This window comes from Juglans microcarpa x Juglans regia, chromosome 7S, assembly GCF_004785595.1.
Source record: "Juglans microcarpa x Juglans regia isolate MS1-56 chromosome 7S, Jm3101_v1.0, whole genome shotgun sequence".
NCBI classification, from domain to species: Eukaryota; Viridiplantae; Streptophyta; class Magnoliopsida; order Fagales; family Juglandaceae; genus Juglans; species Juglans microcarpa x Juglans regia.
The window spans coordinates 3,953,707-3,970,295 of NC_054607.1; the positions used below are offsets into that span (position 1 = coordinate 3,953,707).

Genomic DNA, 16,589 nt, shown 5'->3' on the forward strand with positions numbered 1-16,589 from the left:
TGTGTGCAGGAGTAGGTTGGGTGCCACAATTTGAACTTGGCAATAATAAGACGTCCAAGTCAAGTGGATTTTCAGTTTGTTATATTGATCGACTGCCTTCCATTTCTTCTGTTGACCTCTTGAGGTAAGAACAAACAAGCCTCTATACCAATTCAATCATCAACTGTTGTATTAAAATATCGCGATGAACTTTGCTACTTGCAATTTTGGTGCGTTGATACATCACTTGTTGTGAAATCCGTTACGATTATAAAAAGATTAAAACACTAATACATTTTCATCATTGCAAAACCCACTTCACTTTTCTTTTTTTTTTAATTGAAGGAGGACAGCACCTCCACAATTTTATTACCAAGTAGTTCTGCCGTCTGCGTGTCAATTAAGTTATCATCGAGGGAGGGGGAGATGAACCCAAAGACAAAAGAATCGAATCCAAAAAGAGATGAGAAAACACCTGTCTCCTTAGAGAAGGGCCTTCTTTGGAGAGGTTCCCGATATAAAAAATAAAAAATAAAAAAATAAAAAAATTTGTGAAGTTTCAATGCTTTGATAATATGTAAACACTGCAGAAATTTAGATGAGGAACCGAAGTTCTTTCTCTTTTCGTGATTTCACAGCTTGTTAACTTGATGGAACATGTGTAGAGAAAATTCAGAGCTAGGAAAAATAAAAAATCTATAGAAGAAGAAAAAAACTAAAAGCCTCTAAGTCGTCTAGCAGGAAAGACCCAAGTGAAGAGAGAACTAGGAAGTACAGATAAAAAGAAATAAGAACTAAAATCTAATTGTACTAATCAGAGACATCATCCCCATGAAAGCCATTGCCATTATCTTGATCAACCACAGATTTATTTTTAACTTTTGACAATCTACCGGAAGATTTGGGTTTCCTGACCTTCTCTGCCTGCAACTCCAACCCTTTCTCTGAAGGCTTCCGCTTTCTTTTCATGCGTGATCCTCCTGCATCCTCTGCTGCAGAATTATCTACAACTGCATGAGTCAGTGCCTCATTTTAAGGAAACTAAAACTGAACTAATTACAAGCTTAAGTGGCTAAGAAAGATATTCCAATTTATTTACAAGATAGGAGATAGCTTGTTTGGACACTTGGGGTATCTAAGAATTCTGTGAATAGCAGTAAAATGATTTGAATTAAGATGTTTTATTGAATTTTCGGAAAGGAGGAAGAAAAAGTTAAATAAAAATATTATAAAGTTTAACATTCAAACCAAACAATTTCTCATCTCTCTCATCTCATGTTTTCTCATTATCCAAACGTACCCTAAGTCTTTGGTTTTCCAAACCTTTTTTTGATGTTTTCTCCCCCAAATACCATGTTCGAGAAATTCGGAGAATCCTTGTCATTAACGCAATAAAAGCTTAAAAGGTTTCACTCCATCTAACGTTTACTGAGGCATGAATTTTCTAATTTTTATTTTTCAAAAAGAAAAAACGTAATTGCTCTCTAACAACAGAAATATAGCGAAGGACCTGAAAATCATGAAAAAATCTGCTTATAACACCCAATGTGTGATACCCATGTAACACCATTGGCGTGGCATAAAGTCAAGGCAGCGTAACACTTGTGTAGCATATTAATGCCTGTCATGTCACTGGTGTTACGGGGGAGTGTTTCACTGGAGTGTTACGAGTAACAGAACTGGAAAATCATATGGGATTGCTAATTAAAGAATAAATACTACCAAGCATCACTTCCAGAACAGTTAAGAGCAATGCCTTCTCGCACTATAAATCTTATGTGAGAACCATATTAACATTCCCAAGATCAAAAAACACTTCTATCTACCTCCACATTTTATCGCTAACACGGTTCAATTAATGCATTAAGCAAGCATTATTATCATCTTTGACTTTCTAGTTTTTTTCCTAGGACCGTTAACTATTGTTCTTTTCATTTTTTCTCTTTTCTGGTAAGCATCACTTAAAGCACCAAACAGAAGGGGCTGGAATCAAAGTACACGGGATGTCTATAAAAGGATGGCTTCAAGGGAAGAAAGAAATGGTTAGGAGTACAGAAAAATAAAAAAACACAATTTCAGACACAGGTAGCTTAGAAACTTAGGCTTTCAAAATCAACATTAGAGTTTTTTAATCCAGATTTTTGGTAAAAATAATCTGATGGAAGGACACTACCAAACTTGACTAGTGTAGCTAGCCTTGTTCCTAGTAAGGATGAATGTAGCAATGACTTGCAGAAAAATACATAGAAGGCATAGAGCATTACCTTCAGGCGGACTTGATGCATGGTTTGTTGTGTGCCCATTTGGTTCAGCCTCTTCTGAAAGAGGGGATCCAGACTGGTTACTATCCACTAACTTTGATGAACTTTCAACACACTTGTCTTGCCGCTCAGGCACGTCAGGAGAAGGAATAGCTGGCAAGAAGCACAGTTCTTCTTGGGACATGTCCGAATCACTGAAAGCTGAATTCTTCTCCAGCGTCAGTATATCAACTTCATCATCTTCATTAACATCTGATTCTTTAACCTGTAAGGCACAAAATTTTAAGAAATGATGAAGTGAAGAAATGATCTGCTCAACCAGTTAACTGCCTTCTCACCTTTTCAGTCTCAGGAACCAGATCAAATTCATCTTCTCGTTCTACATACTCCTCATTTTCCTCTAGCTCTTTGAAATCAGGAGCAAATGCACTCCAGTTCTCCGTATAATCTTTTGCCCAAATATATACGAAACCAGTCAGGGAAACAGACACAACAATGGGGTGAACAGGATGCCATGCTAAGTCAATCAAGGCTTCCTTTGGACCTTCAAGGATTTTCACAAGATGCCCAGCCCTATCCCATATGTAAATCTTGTGCTCTCCTTTACTTGCAGAACCACCAATTACCCACTCACCATCACCACTAAAGCAAGGTGCTTTCCAATGCATCTTTGTGATAGAATCTTGAAACTCCCGAAAAAGTGTTAGGCACTTCAATCCAACAGCCTTCAACTTCTCAACACCATCTAGCTCATTAAGTGTCTTGTCCAAGTCTTCAAGGGCTACGAGCCCATCTTTGAAGGGGAGGAGATTCTCATAGATTCTAATGGTACGATCATTCGAATTTGTAAGCAGATACTGCCCATTCCTGCTGAATACTATGTTCTTGATCACAGCACTGCCACTAACTGGAACCATGGCTTGCACTTGGACAGTCCTATGGTCTATTATAAGAATTTCCCCTTTGGAGTTCCCCACATAAATAAGATCCCCATACTTGTTAAAGCAAGCAGCAGTTGGAGTGAAAGGGGGAGTTCCATCTGAGAATTTATTGCGTGACTGAGGGACAGTTCCATTGCCTGTATCAGGGATTGAGACCGGAAGCATAGTAGTGCTTCCTGTGTTCAAATCAACTATCATGGGAGCAGATGAGAGAGGACATGCCAGGCAGAGAGATGGAGTAGAGGAGCCAGGATTTAGACGAGCTTGTAAAGGGGTTTGCTGCAGAGTTGTGCGTGTAAGCCTCTCGCCACTGACAACATCCCAAAGCGTTAATGACTTGTCAGCAGCAGATACAAGGATACGATGGCCATACTTTGACCAACAGACACTTGTTATGGCGGCAATACAGTCTTTATCTCGGAGCTCCTTGGCAATGCCCCTGGTTTCAAAATCCCAGATAATGCAGTTCCCATCAGAGCATCCAGCTGGTCAATCAAACAAGCATAACACGAGCTGTAAAGATCTTTGAATAAACCCCAAGAATGTCACAAGAAAGCATCAGAATTACATGTTTTTACCCAGCACCACCAAGGCAAAAAAAGAGAGTAGAGGCAACACTTTAGCTATGTGCAAATAAATGCATTTGGATGAAAAATAAAGCAAAGATAATTAGTAAAAAGGAGAGATAAATTTAAGAGTTCTCATATCACTAATGTTACAAGCAAAATCATTAACTTAAAGACCTCACAACATAAATCTCAGCACTAGCATTTACTGAATGGATGAATCTACCGTCTAGTATACACTAAAGTACTCAAAATATTCTCTTCCACAAAGAAAATACTCAAACAAAGTATATGATGAAGTTTCTCAACTGCGAAACTCAACAAGGGAACCAAGTTTTGTCAACTCTACAACTAACATATCCAAATGAAACATAGAGATGAAAATCCCAGATTGAGATGAACCAAACAAATTAGAAAAACCATTAAATATCAGAAACCTACAATTATGATGGTAACTGTTGCTTTAGCACTTGTGCCGATAAATTCTTCCCATAATCTAAATTAGGCAACGAACAACAAAGGAAACAAAACAACTTTGATGCTGATATCCTAAAAAAAAAGTTGGTCATGGCTATCTAACCTAAATATGCCATCTGAAAAAAATTATAGTAAAATATCAGCCAAACTCAATGTGAGTTATAGTTAATCTTGTTAACCATTGGAGTAAAAGCAATCTTAAAATATTATGAAGGTTAATATAATGCATGTGGTAAAGGAGCACAAGCCAATTTTTTTTTTTTTTTTTATGAAAATATATATTACTCGAGCAATTTGCTTAAAGCTTTTCGACTAGAAGACTCAATAACAATCAAGATCCAAGCTTGCGACACCCAAACCCCCAAAGTATTCTTCTTCATTTTCCTTAATCTACTGTTAAACACCCTAACTAATCTTTCTAGGACCAGCATGATGCAATAAGTATAGGCAAAAAGTTAACCACTGGCAAAATTGCAGATTTTCAGAGATGGCCACTGTGGCTACCAAAACATAAAATGGGTAAACCTTCAGCTAGTTTCCAAAAAAAAAGTTTGTAAGGAAAAACGCAAGAACAAGAAATTTTTACATACTCTCCGGTTAGTACATAAGTAGTTCTTCAATAATTTTAAGACTCCCCCGCCATTTGTGACCAGGCCAAGACACCCAACAAATCAATATAAACTATAAATATTGCAAAATCCAAAAAATTGCATACACAATGTTCACATTATACCGTTGGGGAAAACAGATATTTCACACTGGAATTTTCTCTTCGACTCAACACCCAAGAGAGAGAGAGAAAGAGAGCATACCAGCCAGAAGGGTACCACGGCGGTTGAATGCAATGCACTTCATGACCCCATGCTCCAAATACTCCTCAATCACCTCTGGGAAGTCTCCTTGCAGTGGATCTTCACAATAACATACAAAAATTTAATAACCCAAAAAAGCTTTCAAGCTAAAATTAACAAAAGTCTGAAGAGGGAAAGAATGAGCGAAAGCTCACCGATTATGGGCGCGTTCATTGGTCTTGATTTTTGTTTCAGAGAAAGGAAGGGATTGGACAGAGAGCGACAGACACAACACACGAGTGGAGTTGTTCCGAGGAGGAAGAAAGAAGCAAAACTACAACCCCGGACTCCGAATTTGGCTCCAATGGAGTTTTATACACCCAGTAAATCCCAAGTAGATCTGGACCGTTCATTTGAAAGTGTACGTTCCGCATCTGGCCACGTCGAGGGCCACTTATTTAAATCCTTGAAACGGCTGCGTTTCGTGTGCGAACCTACTTTTGTTTGGCAAACCTCTTTTTTTACAGCCTCTGAAAGAGAGTAGCTCGCTCGGTTTCACCGCACAGTAATTTTGAGTTTTTATTTTTTCTTTATTTTTCTTTTTATATTTTTTTAATATATTTAAATATTTTTAAAAAATAAAAAAATACATCAATACACTTAAAATCACTTCTTTAATAACTAAATAAAAAAAATAAAAATTTTCTCGAGCGGTACACTTAAGCAGTAATATGGTGGCGGCAGAGTAGACTTTCTCCTGACTTAAATAAATTTTTGAAAATGTAAAAAATTTATTTACTCCCTTATTCATACTTGATATTAAAACGCATCCATCATCTAACATAAAAAATTATTTACATTTTATTTTTTAAACATAACTTAAAAAGAAAAAGATAGAACTCGAAAATTATTACTTTTTCTAGAGAATATGATAATATTCTAATTTTATTAATAACTCTCACTTATGAGAAATAAATATCTTATACAAAATGGAGTTTGATGGTTACATTAAGAAGTCCAAAACCAAGCTCCTAAAACTACGTGGAAATTATTAAAAATAATAAAATATTCACAAATAAGAATCTATAAAATGAGAAAAACAATTAATGCCTGGAGTTAGGAACTCCTGCACGATCCAATGCAACAAGACCAACCATATGTTTAAGAAGTTATAAAGGGGAAGCAAGATTTACAGTATTACCATGCGCACCGAATGAGGCAAGAATATCACAACTTTATCTTATTTGTTTTCAGGAAAATTTTCAACTCATTTTATTTTATTTAATTATTATAATTTTTTTAAATTTCTATACAAAATAAAATAAATAATTTAATTTTTTGAAATTTTAAAATAAAAATAATATTAAAAAAATATATTATAATAATATTTTATTCAACTTTTAACTTTTATCTCAATTTATCTCATCTCATCTTATTTATGAAAATAACAAATGAGGCCTTATTAATTGGCCAATCTTTTAGAATTTTTATTTATTTATTTTAAGTGGCCCTAGTTTTTATGGGGTTTTGGAACTGATAAAGACACACTATCTTATTCGTTTTGCACTCGTTCATGAATTTGGTTGATGATTATGCTTGTGTATCTTGTTAATTCATGTGGCTATTTCTGTTTTGGCATAATGATGAGGGCCTATGAAACACCCCTTCTCAAGGGTTAGAAGGGTCACTAGCTTTTATAAAATAAACCCGACAAAAAATACGATATTTTAATACAATAAAATGAGCTTTTATTTCATAAAAAGAATCATTTAACAATAATAAATCTCCATATATATTAAATGAAATAAACTAAATAAAATCCATTGTCAAAAAAATATCATAATATTCTAAGAAGTCTAGGACTTAATCAACTGCTCCTTCTAATTCTGGTCTGTCTGCTCGTGTTCATCATCCTCACTTAGGTGGTTAAAAAATAAAATAAACTAAAATGAGTCAAAGACTCAGTATGAAATTCATCAAAATGTAAACGTAATAAATATAAGATTTTTTATAAGAATTTTCATGTTGAGAGCTTAAATCATGATTGTTCATGTTGATGTTTATGATATGCATGACTGATTTATTTGAATTAACAAACTGATCTTATTTATCTAAATTATTTGACTTAACTGACTGATCTAACTGGCCAACACATTTAACTATATGTGCAAGGTTGTACACCAACCTCATGTCCTGCTGCAGCAAAGGGAGTCGCTGATAGTATTATGGCATACTATGGTTGACCACACTTGAGTCAGTGGCTTGTACATCCACCTTGAAACTGCATTGGTACCATGCATCTGAATGGTCATCTAATTAAACTGATCTCATCTCATCTTACACTTGAACTTAAGATAACTTACGTATCTTATGTAACGTGAAATGCATGATATACATACTGAAATAAATAACTGTAAACTTCTGAATTTGAACATGATGTTGAATGACATGATCATGATCATGTACTGTGCTTGGTGACATGCTTGCATATGACATGAGTGGTACAAAAAAAAATGGCTATCAAAGAATTGGCTCTAATAATAATTTATATAAGCTAAACTTTGATGATCATAATTTGTGATCAAATTACTTACCTCATATCGAAAATTCCAAAATCTCATCTTGTAGATCGTTATTTATACGGAATACCATATGTCACTAATTTCCTAAAAAATGTCGTGACATTCTATTTAATTAAATTGATATCATAGAAAATAATTTAATATGAATAATTTAATAAATATCTCGATATATGCTAAAATTAAGAAATAATAATATGATTCAAAAGTCACAACATATTCCTTTATTTTCCAATTAATAATATAACATAATAATTTTATCAAAATCCAATAAAATAAACTTTGGAAATTCATTTTACTAATTAAACTTGATTATCCTTAAAATTCAAATTCTTGTAATTTATTATCGTGATCAAATTATAAATGAATACTTAATATAATTTAAATTATATACAAGGTATAAGCGTCAACTATATGCAATAAGAACCAAATTAAAATTAAGTCAACATATTACATCTATAAGTAAAAATAGGCCGAAGTAAAGAAACACATTTTAAACACATTTTGTCATGCCCACACAAAAACTAAAAATGTACTACTCCAAAGATTTCAAGAGACATTTTACAAAAGTTGAAAAGTGAAGTCAAAAAGGTTGGAGGACATTATTTTGAAAAAATAAAACAGCCTGCAAGGCTTATGAGAAAGCTGATACATGACAAAAACTCAAATATTAGTTTTATAATTAACTAAAAAATATGAAAGGCTTTATGGAAAAACTGAACTAAGATAGAAATGGTGATACACGACAAAACCAAAAGGGCGAAAATGGGATTACACAAACAATAAGGCTTCAGCTTCGACAGACTTTTAACGGAAGTTAAAATGTATTGTGTGAAAGGTAATTTGATGATATGCAAAGAGGTGCAGAGCTTTATTGGACAAAGCTGAAATAAAAGTGAAGGAGATTCGACAAAAATGCACGAAAACATAAAGAGATGAACATTGGAGAAGAAAAGCATCGTGCGAATCAGTGAGGTGTTCGGGCTTACCGTGAGAGAAAGCAAAAGCTGTGCGAAGACGAATTTGGGTGGATGGATAGAGATCAGCGATGGAAAAGCTTCAGAAGCATAGAAATATTGTTAGATCGAAGAAAATGATGGTGTAGGAAAATAGAGATATCGGAGTGGTCTTACTGAGAGGATGTTGGAGTGCAACGGCGATGTCTAGTGGTTGGAGATCAACGGTGACAAAAACTCTGAGAGATAAGTGGGATCTGTGCCGTTAGCTCGAGAAAGAGAGGGTCAAAACATAAGAGAATGTTTGCAACAGTTCAACTTACGGAGGGACAACGTGCGGTGGTGGGTTTGGTGAAGATCGACAGCAGCGAAAAACACTGTGAGAGGCCTCTGTTTGTGGCGAAATACCTAGAGAACAAAAGAACAAAAATACATTTAGTCTTGATGGTGGTTACGGAGAAGGAATTAGGTAAAGGAAGTGTGTAAATTGACGAGAACTTACCACAAAAGAGATGGAAAACGACAAAGTTAGACAGTGATCTACGCTAGTCATAGCTAGGATCTCCTTCGAATGGGGTGATGGAGAAGCACAGACTGGCTGGGCTTTATTTGTTTATGTGAAACGAAGGCTAATTTCTCAATTGAGTTGGTGTTATTTGTTGTGTTAGTGTGTTGAGGAGTCAACAGGGGAAAAATATATAAATGGAGATTGGGGTTTAACGTGTTTAAGCCAGAATGGTTCTAATAATTCTCGGTGGGAGGGGACTCGATATGGTCATGAGATTAGAGGGATATGCGTGGAGGAAGTGGTCTTGGCAATTTAAGTCGTGGGAGAAGTGCAATTTGAGTTATACACGTTTAAAAACACAAAGAAGTAAAAATTTTAACTGACTCTTAATTTGTAATTAATAATTGATTTAAAAATGTCTACGAAACAACTGAAATAAATAGATAAATACTTTAAAAATAATGATAATATAATAATAATAATAATAATAATAATAATAATAATAATCATAGTCATAATAATAAGTAATTTTACTTTATTGTCCAAATTTTGAACCTATATGTTACAACCTATTTTAAGATTGGTTGACATATATAATTCACCAGTTGTTCGATTTCTCATCTTTTTTTCATTTATTAGAAAATTTGAGAAGGGATCAATATCTTCTCTATAATTTTAGAATGATGTTAGGTTTAAGTTTGATCCTTGGTTTTCCTTAAGGACATGGTCTACAAATTCCTTCTTTCACAATTTAGAACTTTCATCTTTACCTTAGGCCATCAAAGTTCATCGCAATAATACAATTTATTTTTGTGGTCTAGGTGTCAATTCCTCTTTTGGGGATACTAATGATTGCCTATAACTATTCCAAATGATGCTGTTATGACTATGTTGCAAGTAATTCCTAAGTTATACAAAGAACAAAGTCACTCCAATTCAGGGTTAGACAGAATTAAGCAAAAGGGATGAAAACATTAGCTCTACACAGTTACAAGCAAGCATAACATGTTGGGTTTGTGGAGCCTAGTTCATTGTAGTGGCGCCCCGACTTAATGACTTGATCCGACAAAGATCTGTTACAATTTTTAGTGAATTTTTAACGAGGCTTGTACCATGTTTGTTTTGGCTCAAGCTGAAAATTTTTGGCACTGTTTTTTACTTGGGAAGCGCCAAATAGAAAGTTCACTCGCCGTTCAGTCGACATTCAACTTGAGTGAAGCTCAGACAGAAAGTTCGCTTGAGTGAAGTCCAGGCTGAGAATTCGCTCGACTCGACACTTAAGCAAACACTAAATAGAGAGTTCGCTCGATGCGCGCTTGACACTCCACTCCAACGAATATTGCAAAAAAGTGAAAATTAAGACTTCTGCCGTATAATCCTATAAATATGCTTATTATGAGCAGTATGGCTATCTGAACAATAATATTTTCGTCCCAAGGTGTATTTTGTGATTCCTCGACATAATAAAATTATCTGCAGCTCTGCTAACGTAGGCATGTTGCCAAACCAAGTAAACTTGAGTCATGTAATTGATTGTTTATTTTTGCTCTGCTGTCATCTTTTTCACAACATAACCTTTGACGATACATCTCGAGGCAGTATCGCTGATCCGGCAATTCAGAAGGAGAGCTCAGACTAATCATTGAAGGCTATGATGGGGACATGCATATCAGGTGCTGTCTAGCACACCATCTGATGGATAGGCCTCTGTCTTGAAAATGTTCTTTGGAATTCTCAGTTTGCCGCCACACAGATTTAGGATTCATAGAGCTGTGACACTTAGTACAATGAAGACTGAGCTGTGACATCCTCCTGAGAAATGTTCAACTTTCAGATTCTTAATTGGTGCATAAATTAAACGACAATGTAAGTTTTGTGATGATATGAGGATTCATAGGACCATTTCAAAATGCCTCTTGCATATGCCTACAAACGCCCAAGTGTGTGTTCCCCAACTTTGATTTTGGTCAAATGCCAAAATTATTAAGTATGGATTTACAGTTGGGTATTTGATATGTGAGCAAAAACCTCAAATCGTATTTTCTAGAACAAAACGGAAATATCTGGTGCTGAATTCAACTTACAATATTAAGGAATATTATGTCTGTAACAGCTAACACGGGACTATCATGTCTAAAATACAATTTACATTCATTCATACATGTGTGTTTGTATGTGTATACCTAGAATTTGACGTGGGTAAAGAGGTGATATCTAGTGCGAAGAGCTGCTAGCTTCAATAAGGAAACAATCTATACACTATGTATAAAACAAATTGAAGATCAAAATTCTCATCTTTCGAAATTCGAATGGACAGTTACTCTTCCCAACAATATTAAGAGGTTGGCAGATCCATTAATAAGATATCCAGTGAACAAGTATATTCCCAAAAAAAAAAAAAAGATATCCAGCCTGGGAAGAGAGAGAAACGGGAAAAAAACTAAGAAAAAGATGAGTTAGTGTCTGATCATAACTGCTGTGATTCAGAAATCATACCTTGAAACTTGGAGTTGGAGTACTCCTCAAAGTGATGTATTCTTGAATAATGAGAAGTCTCTTTCTTCATGTAATCAAACATGGCATGCAAATGCAATCTATCACTTAGAGGTATGAGAGCCAAACAATTGGCATTGGCCATCATCACAGCACAAAAATTCGGAGCCATTACCATTAACGGTTGGTGGTGATGTGGATAGCTTTCATCTACAAATAAAGCCCAAAACGAATGACTGAAAATTCTCTCTGGATCCTTTTCTTCTAGGCAAGAGGCTTGCATGTTATTCTTTTGTAATGCTTGTTTACTAAGAAAACACAAGATCAAGAGAAGTCCCACAAGCCACTGGTCATCTTACAAACCATATGATCTCAGGGCATAGCAAAAACAGATGCAGAAATTATAAAACTCTTGTGCACTTCATACAACATAGGCTTTCACAATGCATGGACAGACCACCAAAAGATGATATCCATATACACACAACATGAGCTTCTTTAAGTGCTTTCCTGAAATGATTGACATCGACAAAAAGCCACTGGGTTTGCTTTTAAGACCTTATCAGCATCTGATGAATGAGAATTTGTATTTGATTTGGATTGGGAAGCTTTAAAAATGCCACCTCTGATGCTGGATTTGTCCTTGTCAGGCTCAATACCCAAAGTAGACCATATGGAACTCTTTGCAGCCTCTTCCGGATGAGTAACTCTCAGTGTCTTAGGTACCCAAAGGCTCTGTTCCCTTGTTTCTTCAGCCAGTGAATTTGCATCCCTTGAATGCTTTCCCAAGATCAGTGAGTTATTACCTGAACAGCTGCTGTTGCTAGTAGGAGATGAAACTGAAGGGCTGCCATTAGATCTGACCAACTGTTTATTCCACTTCCTGGCATCCCAGCTTGGCATGCAACCCCAGTATGGCACAGGAAGAGGTGGGAATGTTGGTTCACAGAAGCCAGGAACTGGCACCATAGGCGAAGAACCCATATGACCAGTATTAGAGATACTACTACTAGGTCCAAACACCAGTGCATTCGAACCTGGGTTCCAATGGCGTGCACATTGGGAAAAAGGGTAACACAGAAGTGGACGAGTTAAATTGAAACTGTTGCAATGTCCTGGAGATTCACTTTCGTGGGAAGTAGCAGCTGTGAAGGAAGAGCCAGATGATAAGGGCTCCTCGCTACTCTCCTCAGAAACCAAAGGCCAAATTTCAACATTTTTCTTTTGTTCTTTGAGATTGAGCACAGTTGACATGGATTCACATGGTGGAGCATCTTTGCTAATATTTAGAACTGCTCCTGTTCCTTTGTCAAGTCTTAAAGAGGCAGGAAGTTCAAGACATGAGGGATGCTGGTCGCTAGCAGAGTTAAGGCTGTCTGCTTTGGTGACTGGTATTACATTAGATGGCACCACTACTTGATGGTACTCTGAAGGCTTATTCTTGCGCTTTCCAGCCCCGACAGGAACACTTCTAATTGTTCCTCCAGCTGTCCAATATCTCTGGCAATTCTTGCAAAAATGTCTAGGTTGGTTTACATTGTAGTTGTTGAAATAGCAAAACTTTGTCTCCAGGCTAGTGCAGCGAGGACAAGGGAGAACCTTGTTTGGCTTCCTTAAAACCTTCTCTTGGCCACTTGCATCATTTTTAGCAGCTCGGTCTTCCTCAGGATTATGATCTACTTTGGCCTCATTCTCTTTTAAGGGATTTTGGTTTTTGGTATCTTTTTTATTATCTATCTCAGAAGGAATATCCTGCTCGCAAAAATTCTCCATCAGAGGGTCATTCATTTTAATTTGTGTTACTTCACATACCATTCATTTTAAATAGAGTTGTAAAATAATTGTAGACTAGTTGTAGGTTTATAATTTTCCAAAATACTGGCATCAAAAGTAAACCCCTAAACTTCAATGAGGCATGTAGTAACAACAAACGACTTATATGATAGAAAATAACCAAATCTAGCACATCTTAATCCATATCTAAGATGGATTTGGGTTTATAATTCTTCAATAAAATCCCATAGATATGAGTAATAAATAATTTTTTATAGGTAAATATAAGTAATAAATAATAAAAACAGTAACAGCAAACACAGGCAACATAACTCACATCAGATATATGAAATCTATAGCACACAAGCATGAGTCTATGCAACAAAGTTCAAAGCCCAAATTCGGGGTACAATCCCAAACCATCCATATCACCAATCCATGCAAACACCAAAGGAAATAGACATCTTGCTCCCTCAATGTCTTTTTGGGTAGGATTTTTGTTTTCCACTATTCCTAAAATATTATGGTTTATTTAGGTTTCAGTTGTAAGTGCCACGACATAACTCAGGTTCATGTTTGAATTATATTTTATGAGTCCACATTGAAGCTGTTGGACTCTATACTATACTGCTCTTGCAGGCATAGAGATATTCACACTTACGGTTCCTTAACACGTTGCTGAGGGATTTAGTGTTCGGAAACTACCAGTAGCTTTACTGATGATATAATATTCCCGATGTTCCATGGTTATCTTTCGTTAATTAAGGACTTGTAGTTGTAGCCGCTCACCTTAGAAAACTGTGGAACTGCGATCATTTTCAAGGAAATAAGAAATTGCACTTAGTCTCATAAACAAAGCAATTCAGCTTCCCATAATCCCATAAAAAATGCACCGACTGATTATTACATGCTTGTGTTATAATGAAAATGACTTCATATTTTTTGCTTTTGTTTCTCTTTAATTATTTAGTCAGATTTTTTCCCTTCTTCGCGACTAGAAGCAAATATCAGCTGCTATCTAGAAAGTCAATGCAATCTTTCCAACATAGAAGTTTTTTTTTTTTAAAAAAGCAGTGATAGTGAAAGCATATAACTATGAATCCGAAACTTAAAAAGTTAATCAAGAATACGATCCAAAACCAGGCAACGATTTCTGCTCTCTGAAACCAAAAAAAAAAAAACAATAGTCGTATAGCGCTGTCTCCCACAAAAATAGAAAGCAATTTATGCAAGCGCCAATCAATCCAAGTATCCATAAAATATAAATGGTCTAAAATTACCGTGACTAAAGGAATTGCCGGAGACTGAAGTTCTGAGCCGGAGCCTTGTTCGGAAACCGAGGGAATCCGAGAGTCAGCTACCGGAATATTCCTCCCGAAAAGCTTAATGGCCGGATCTCTCACTTGAGACATGCCTCCTCAGGTGGGAAACTTAATGAGTCTCAACTCTCAAGTGTCAAAATGTCTCAAAAATGCTCCATAGGTAATGAAACAGAGAAACTCAACTTCAAACCGCCCTAAGCTTTTCGTATACAGAAACATCTCCTTTTTCGACCTCGTTTGTTTTCCTTAAAATTAAAGTTAAAAAAAAAGGTAAAATAAAATTTTGTCAGAATATATTTTTTAATGTTATTTTTATTTTAAAATTTTAAAAAAATAAAATTAAATTTTTTATTTTATTTTGTATAAAAATTTAAAAAAATTATAATTATGGAAAATGCTAAGAAGTCTATTTTGGGCTCCCGTTTGAGTTGCATATTACTTTTTTTTTTTTCTAGTTTCTTTTTACTTAATAATTAAGAAAATATTATTTATTAATATTGTGAACTTTTTTTAAAAAAATTAAAAAGTATTAGAAAAAATTAGGTCATTTTTTAATACTTTTAAATATTTTTAAAAAAATAAAAAATTTACAATATTATTAAACAATATTTTCTTAATCACTAAGTAAAAAATAAATAAAAAAACCAGTCGGGCAAATCGAATAGGAGCCCAAAACGGACTCCTAAGCATTTTTCTATAATGATTAGATGAGATTAATTGAGAGGAGTTATGAAAACAAATGATGCAAATTAATGATAAGAATTATATATTTCAAATATTTGCAAAAAATAAATAAAAATTTAATTCCATACAATTTATTAGGGAAGTAACCGGTCCGGTTTGGTCCAATTTTTAACAAAATTTAAGACCGAACCGGTTTGCACTAGTTTTACATTTTCAAGAACCGATTCCGTACTGGTGACCTCCATAAACCGGTACTTTCGATTTTACTGGCTTCGGTCCGATTTTCCAGTTTAATATACTATATATTATATATAATAGTAAATTATACTATATAATATTATAATGATAATATATTGTAGTATATTATAATATATATTATAATTATATTATAGACTATAGTGATATATTATAGTATATAATATAGTGATATATTATAGTATTAGTATAACTATTAATACAATAGACTATATTGATATAAGATTTTAAAATTTAATATTATATTAATTAGTAATTTATCATATAATACAAAACTATTTTATATATAATTATATATTATATATAAAAATTATATATAATATAAAAAATTATAATATATATATGAACCGGTTCGGTCCGATTTTAGAAAAAGAAAAATCGAAACCGGACCGATTTTGATCAGTTTTAAGAAAAATAAAATCGGTACCAGACCGAACCAAACTCGATCCCAGACCAAACCACCAGTTCGATTCGATCCGGTTCACTAGTTCACCGAACTTTTGAAAAATGCATCTTTTACACTTCTTACAGAGAATTTGAATATTTAACTTTTTTACAAATATAAATATTGAAATAAATAATCTTTTAAAATATATTCTGATTCAAGGTTAGATATTTGAGATCTATCAATAATTTACTACCTTTTGTAGTTACAAATAAAATGAAAATGAAAATAAAATGTTTTTGGGAATTTACAATTTTTTTTTTTTTTTTTTTTTTTTACAGAAAAGTTTGGACTTTTTAGTTTTACTGTTTCCTTAAAATTATCAACACTCTTAATAAAAATGAGTGGTAATTTTGAGATGTAAAATACAATTTTTCCCAAAATATTGATATTAACATTGAAATAGTATCCAACAACGTTTTTTTTAAAAAAAATAAAAAAATTATGCAGGGGCATACTTAAGATTGCATCTAGCATGATTTTTCTAGAAGATATGATATTTACGTGAGCAACAATTATATCTCATGCTTTTACAAAAAGAATGTGTAATGCGAGTAAT

General features: G+C 34.3%; 2 protein-coding genes across 6 annotated transcripts; both read right to left on the minus strand.

Annotated features, from left to right (window-relative positions):
• Positions 1-576: 576 nt before the first annotated feature.
• LOC121240728 (protein RBL-like) lies at positions 577-5,386 on the minus strand. Of its 4 annotated transcripts, none has more exons than XM_041138255.1 (5): positions 5,231-5,386; positions 5,037-5,135; positions 2,579-3,666; positions 2,244-2,505; positions 577-968 (listed from the first exon to the last, which is right to left on the minus strand). In XM_041138255.1, the coding sequence occupies exons 1-5, from the start codon at positions 5,247-5,249 to the stop codon at positions 790-792; spliced, it is 1,647 nt and encodes a 548-aa protein (XP_040994189.1). In that variant the 5' UTR covers positions 5,250-5,386; the 3' UTR covers positions 577-789. The 4 variants fall into 4 exon arrangements, with proteins under 4 accessions (XP_040994189.1, XP_040994188.1, XP_040994187.1 ...); XM_041138254.1 differs by having other exon boundaries at positions 577-971; XM_041138253.1 differs by having other exon boundaries at positions 577-983.
• A 5,208-nt stretch (positions 5,387-10,594) lies between these two features.
• LOC121240729 (cyclic dof factor 3-like) lies at positions 10,595-14,870 on the minus strand. Of its 2 annotated transcripts, XR_005935599.1 has the most exons (3): positions 14,605-14,870; positions 11,555-13,303; positions 10,595-10,870 (listed from the first exon to the last, which is right to left on the minus strand). XR_005935599.1 is itself a non-coding variant. In XM_041138256.1 (2 exons), exons 1-2 carry the CDS (start codon positions 14,734-14,736, stop codon positions 12,050-12,052), a joined length of 1,386 nt encoding a protein of 461 aa, XP_040994190.1. In that variant the 5' UTR covers positions 14,737-14,870; the 3' UTR covers positions 11,382-12,049. The 2 variants fall into 2 exon arrangements, 1 of the variants encoding a protein (XP_040994190.1); XM_041138256.1 differs by lacking the exon at positions 10,595-10,870 and having other exon boundaries at positions 11,382-13,303.
• Positions 14,871-16,589: the final 1,719 nt, after the last annotated feature.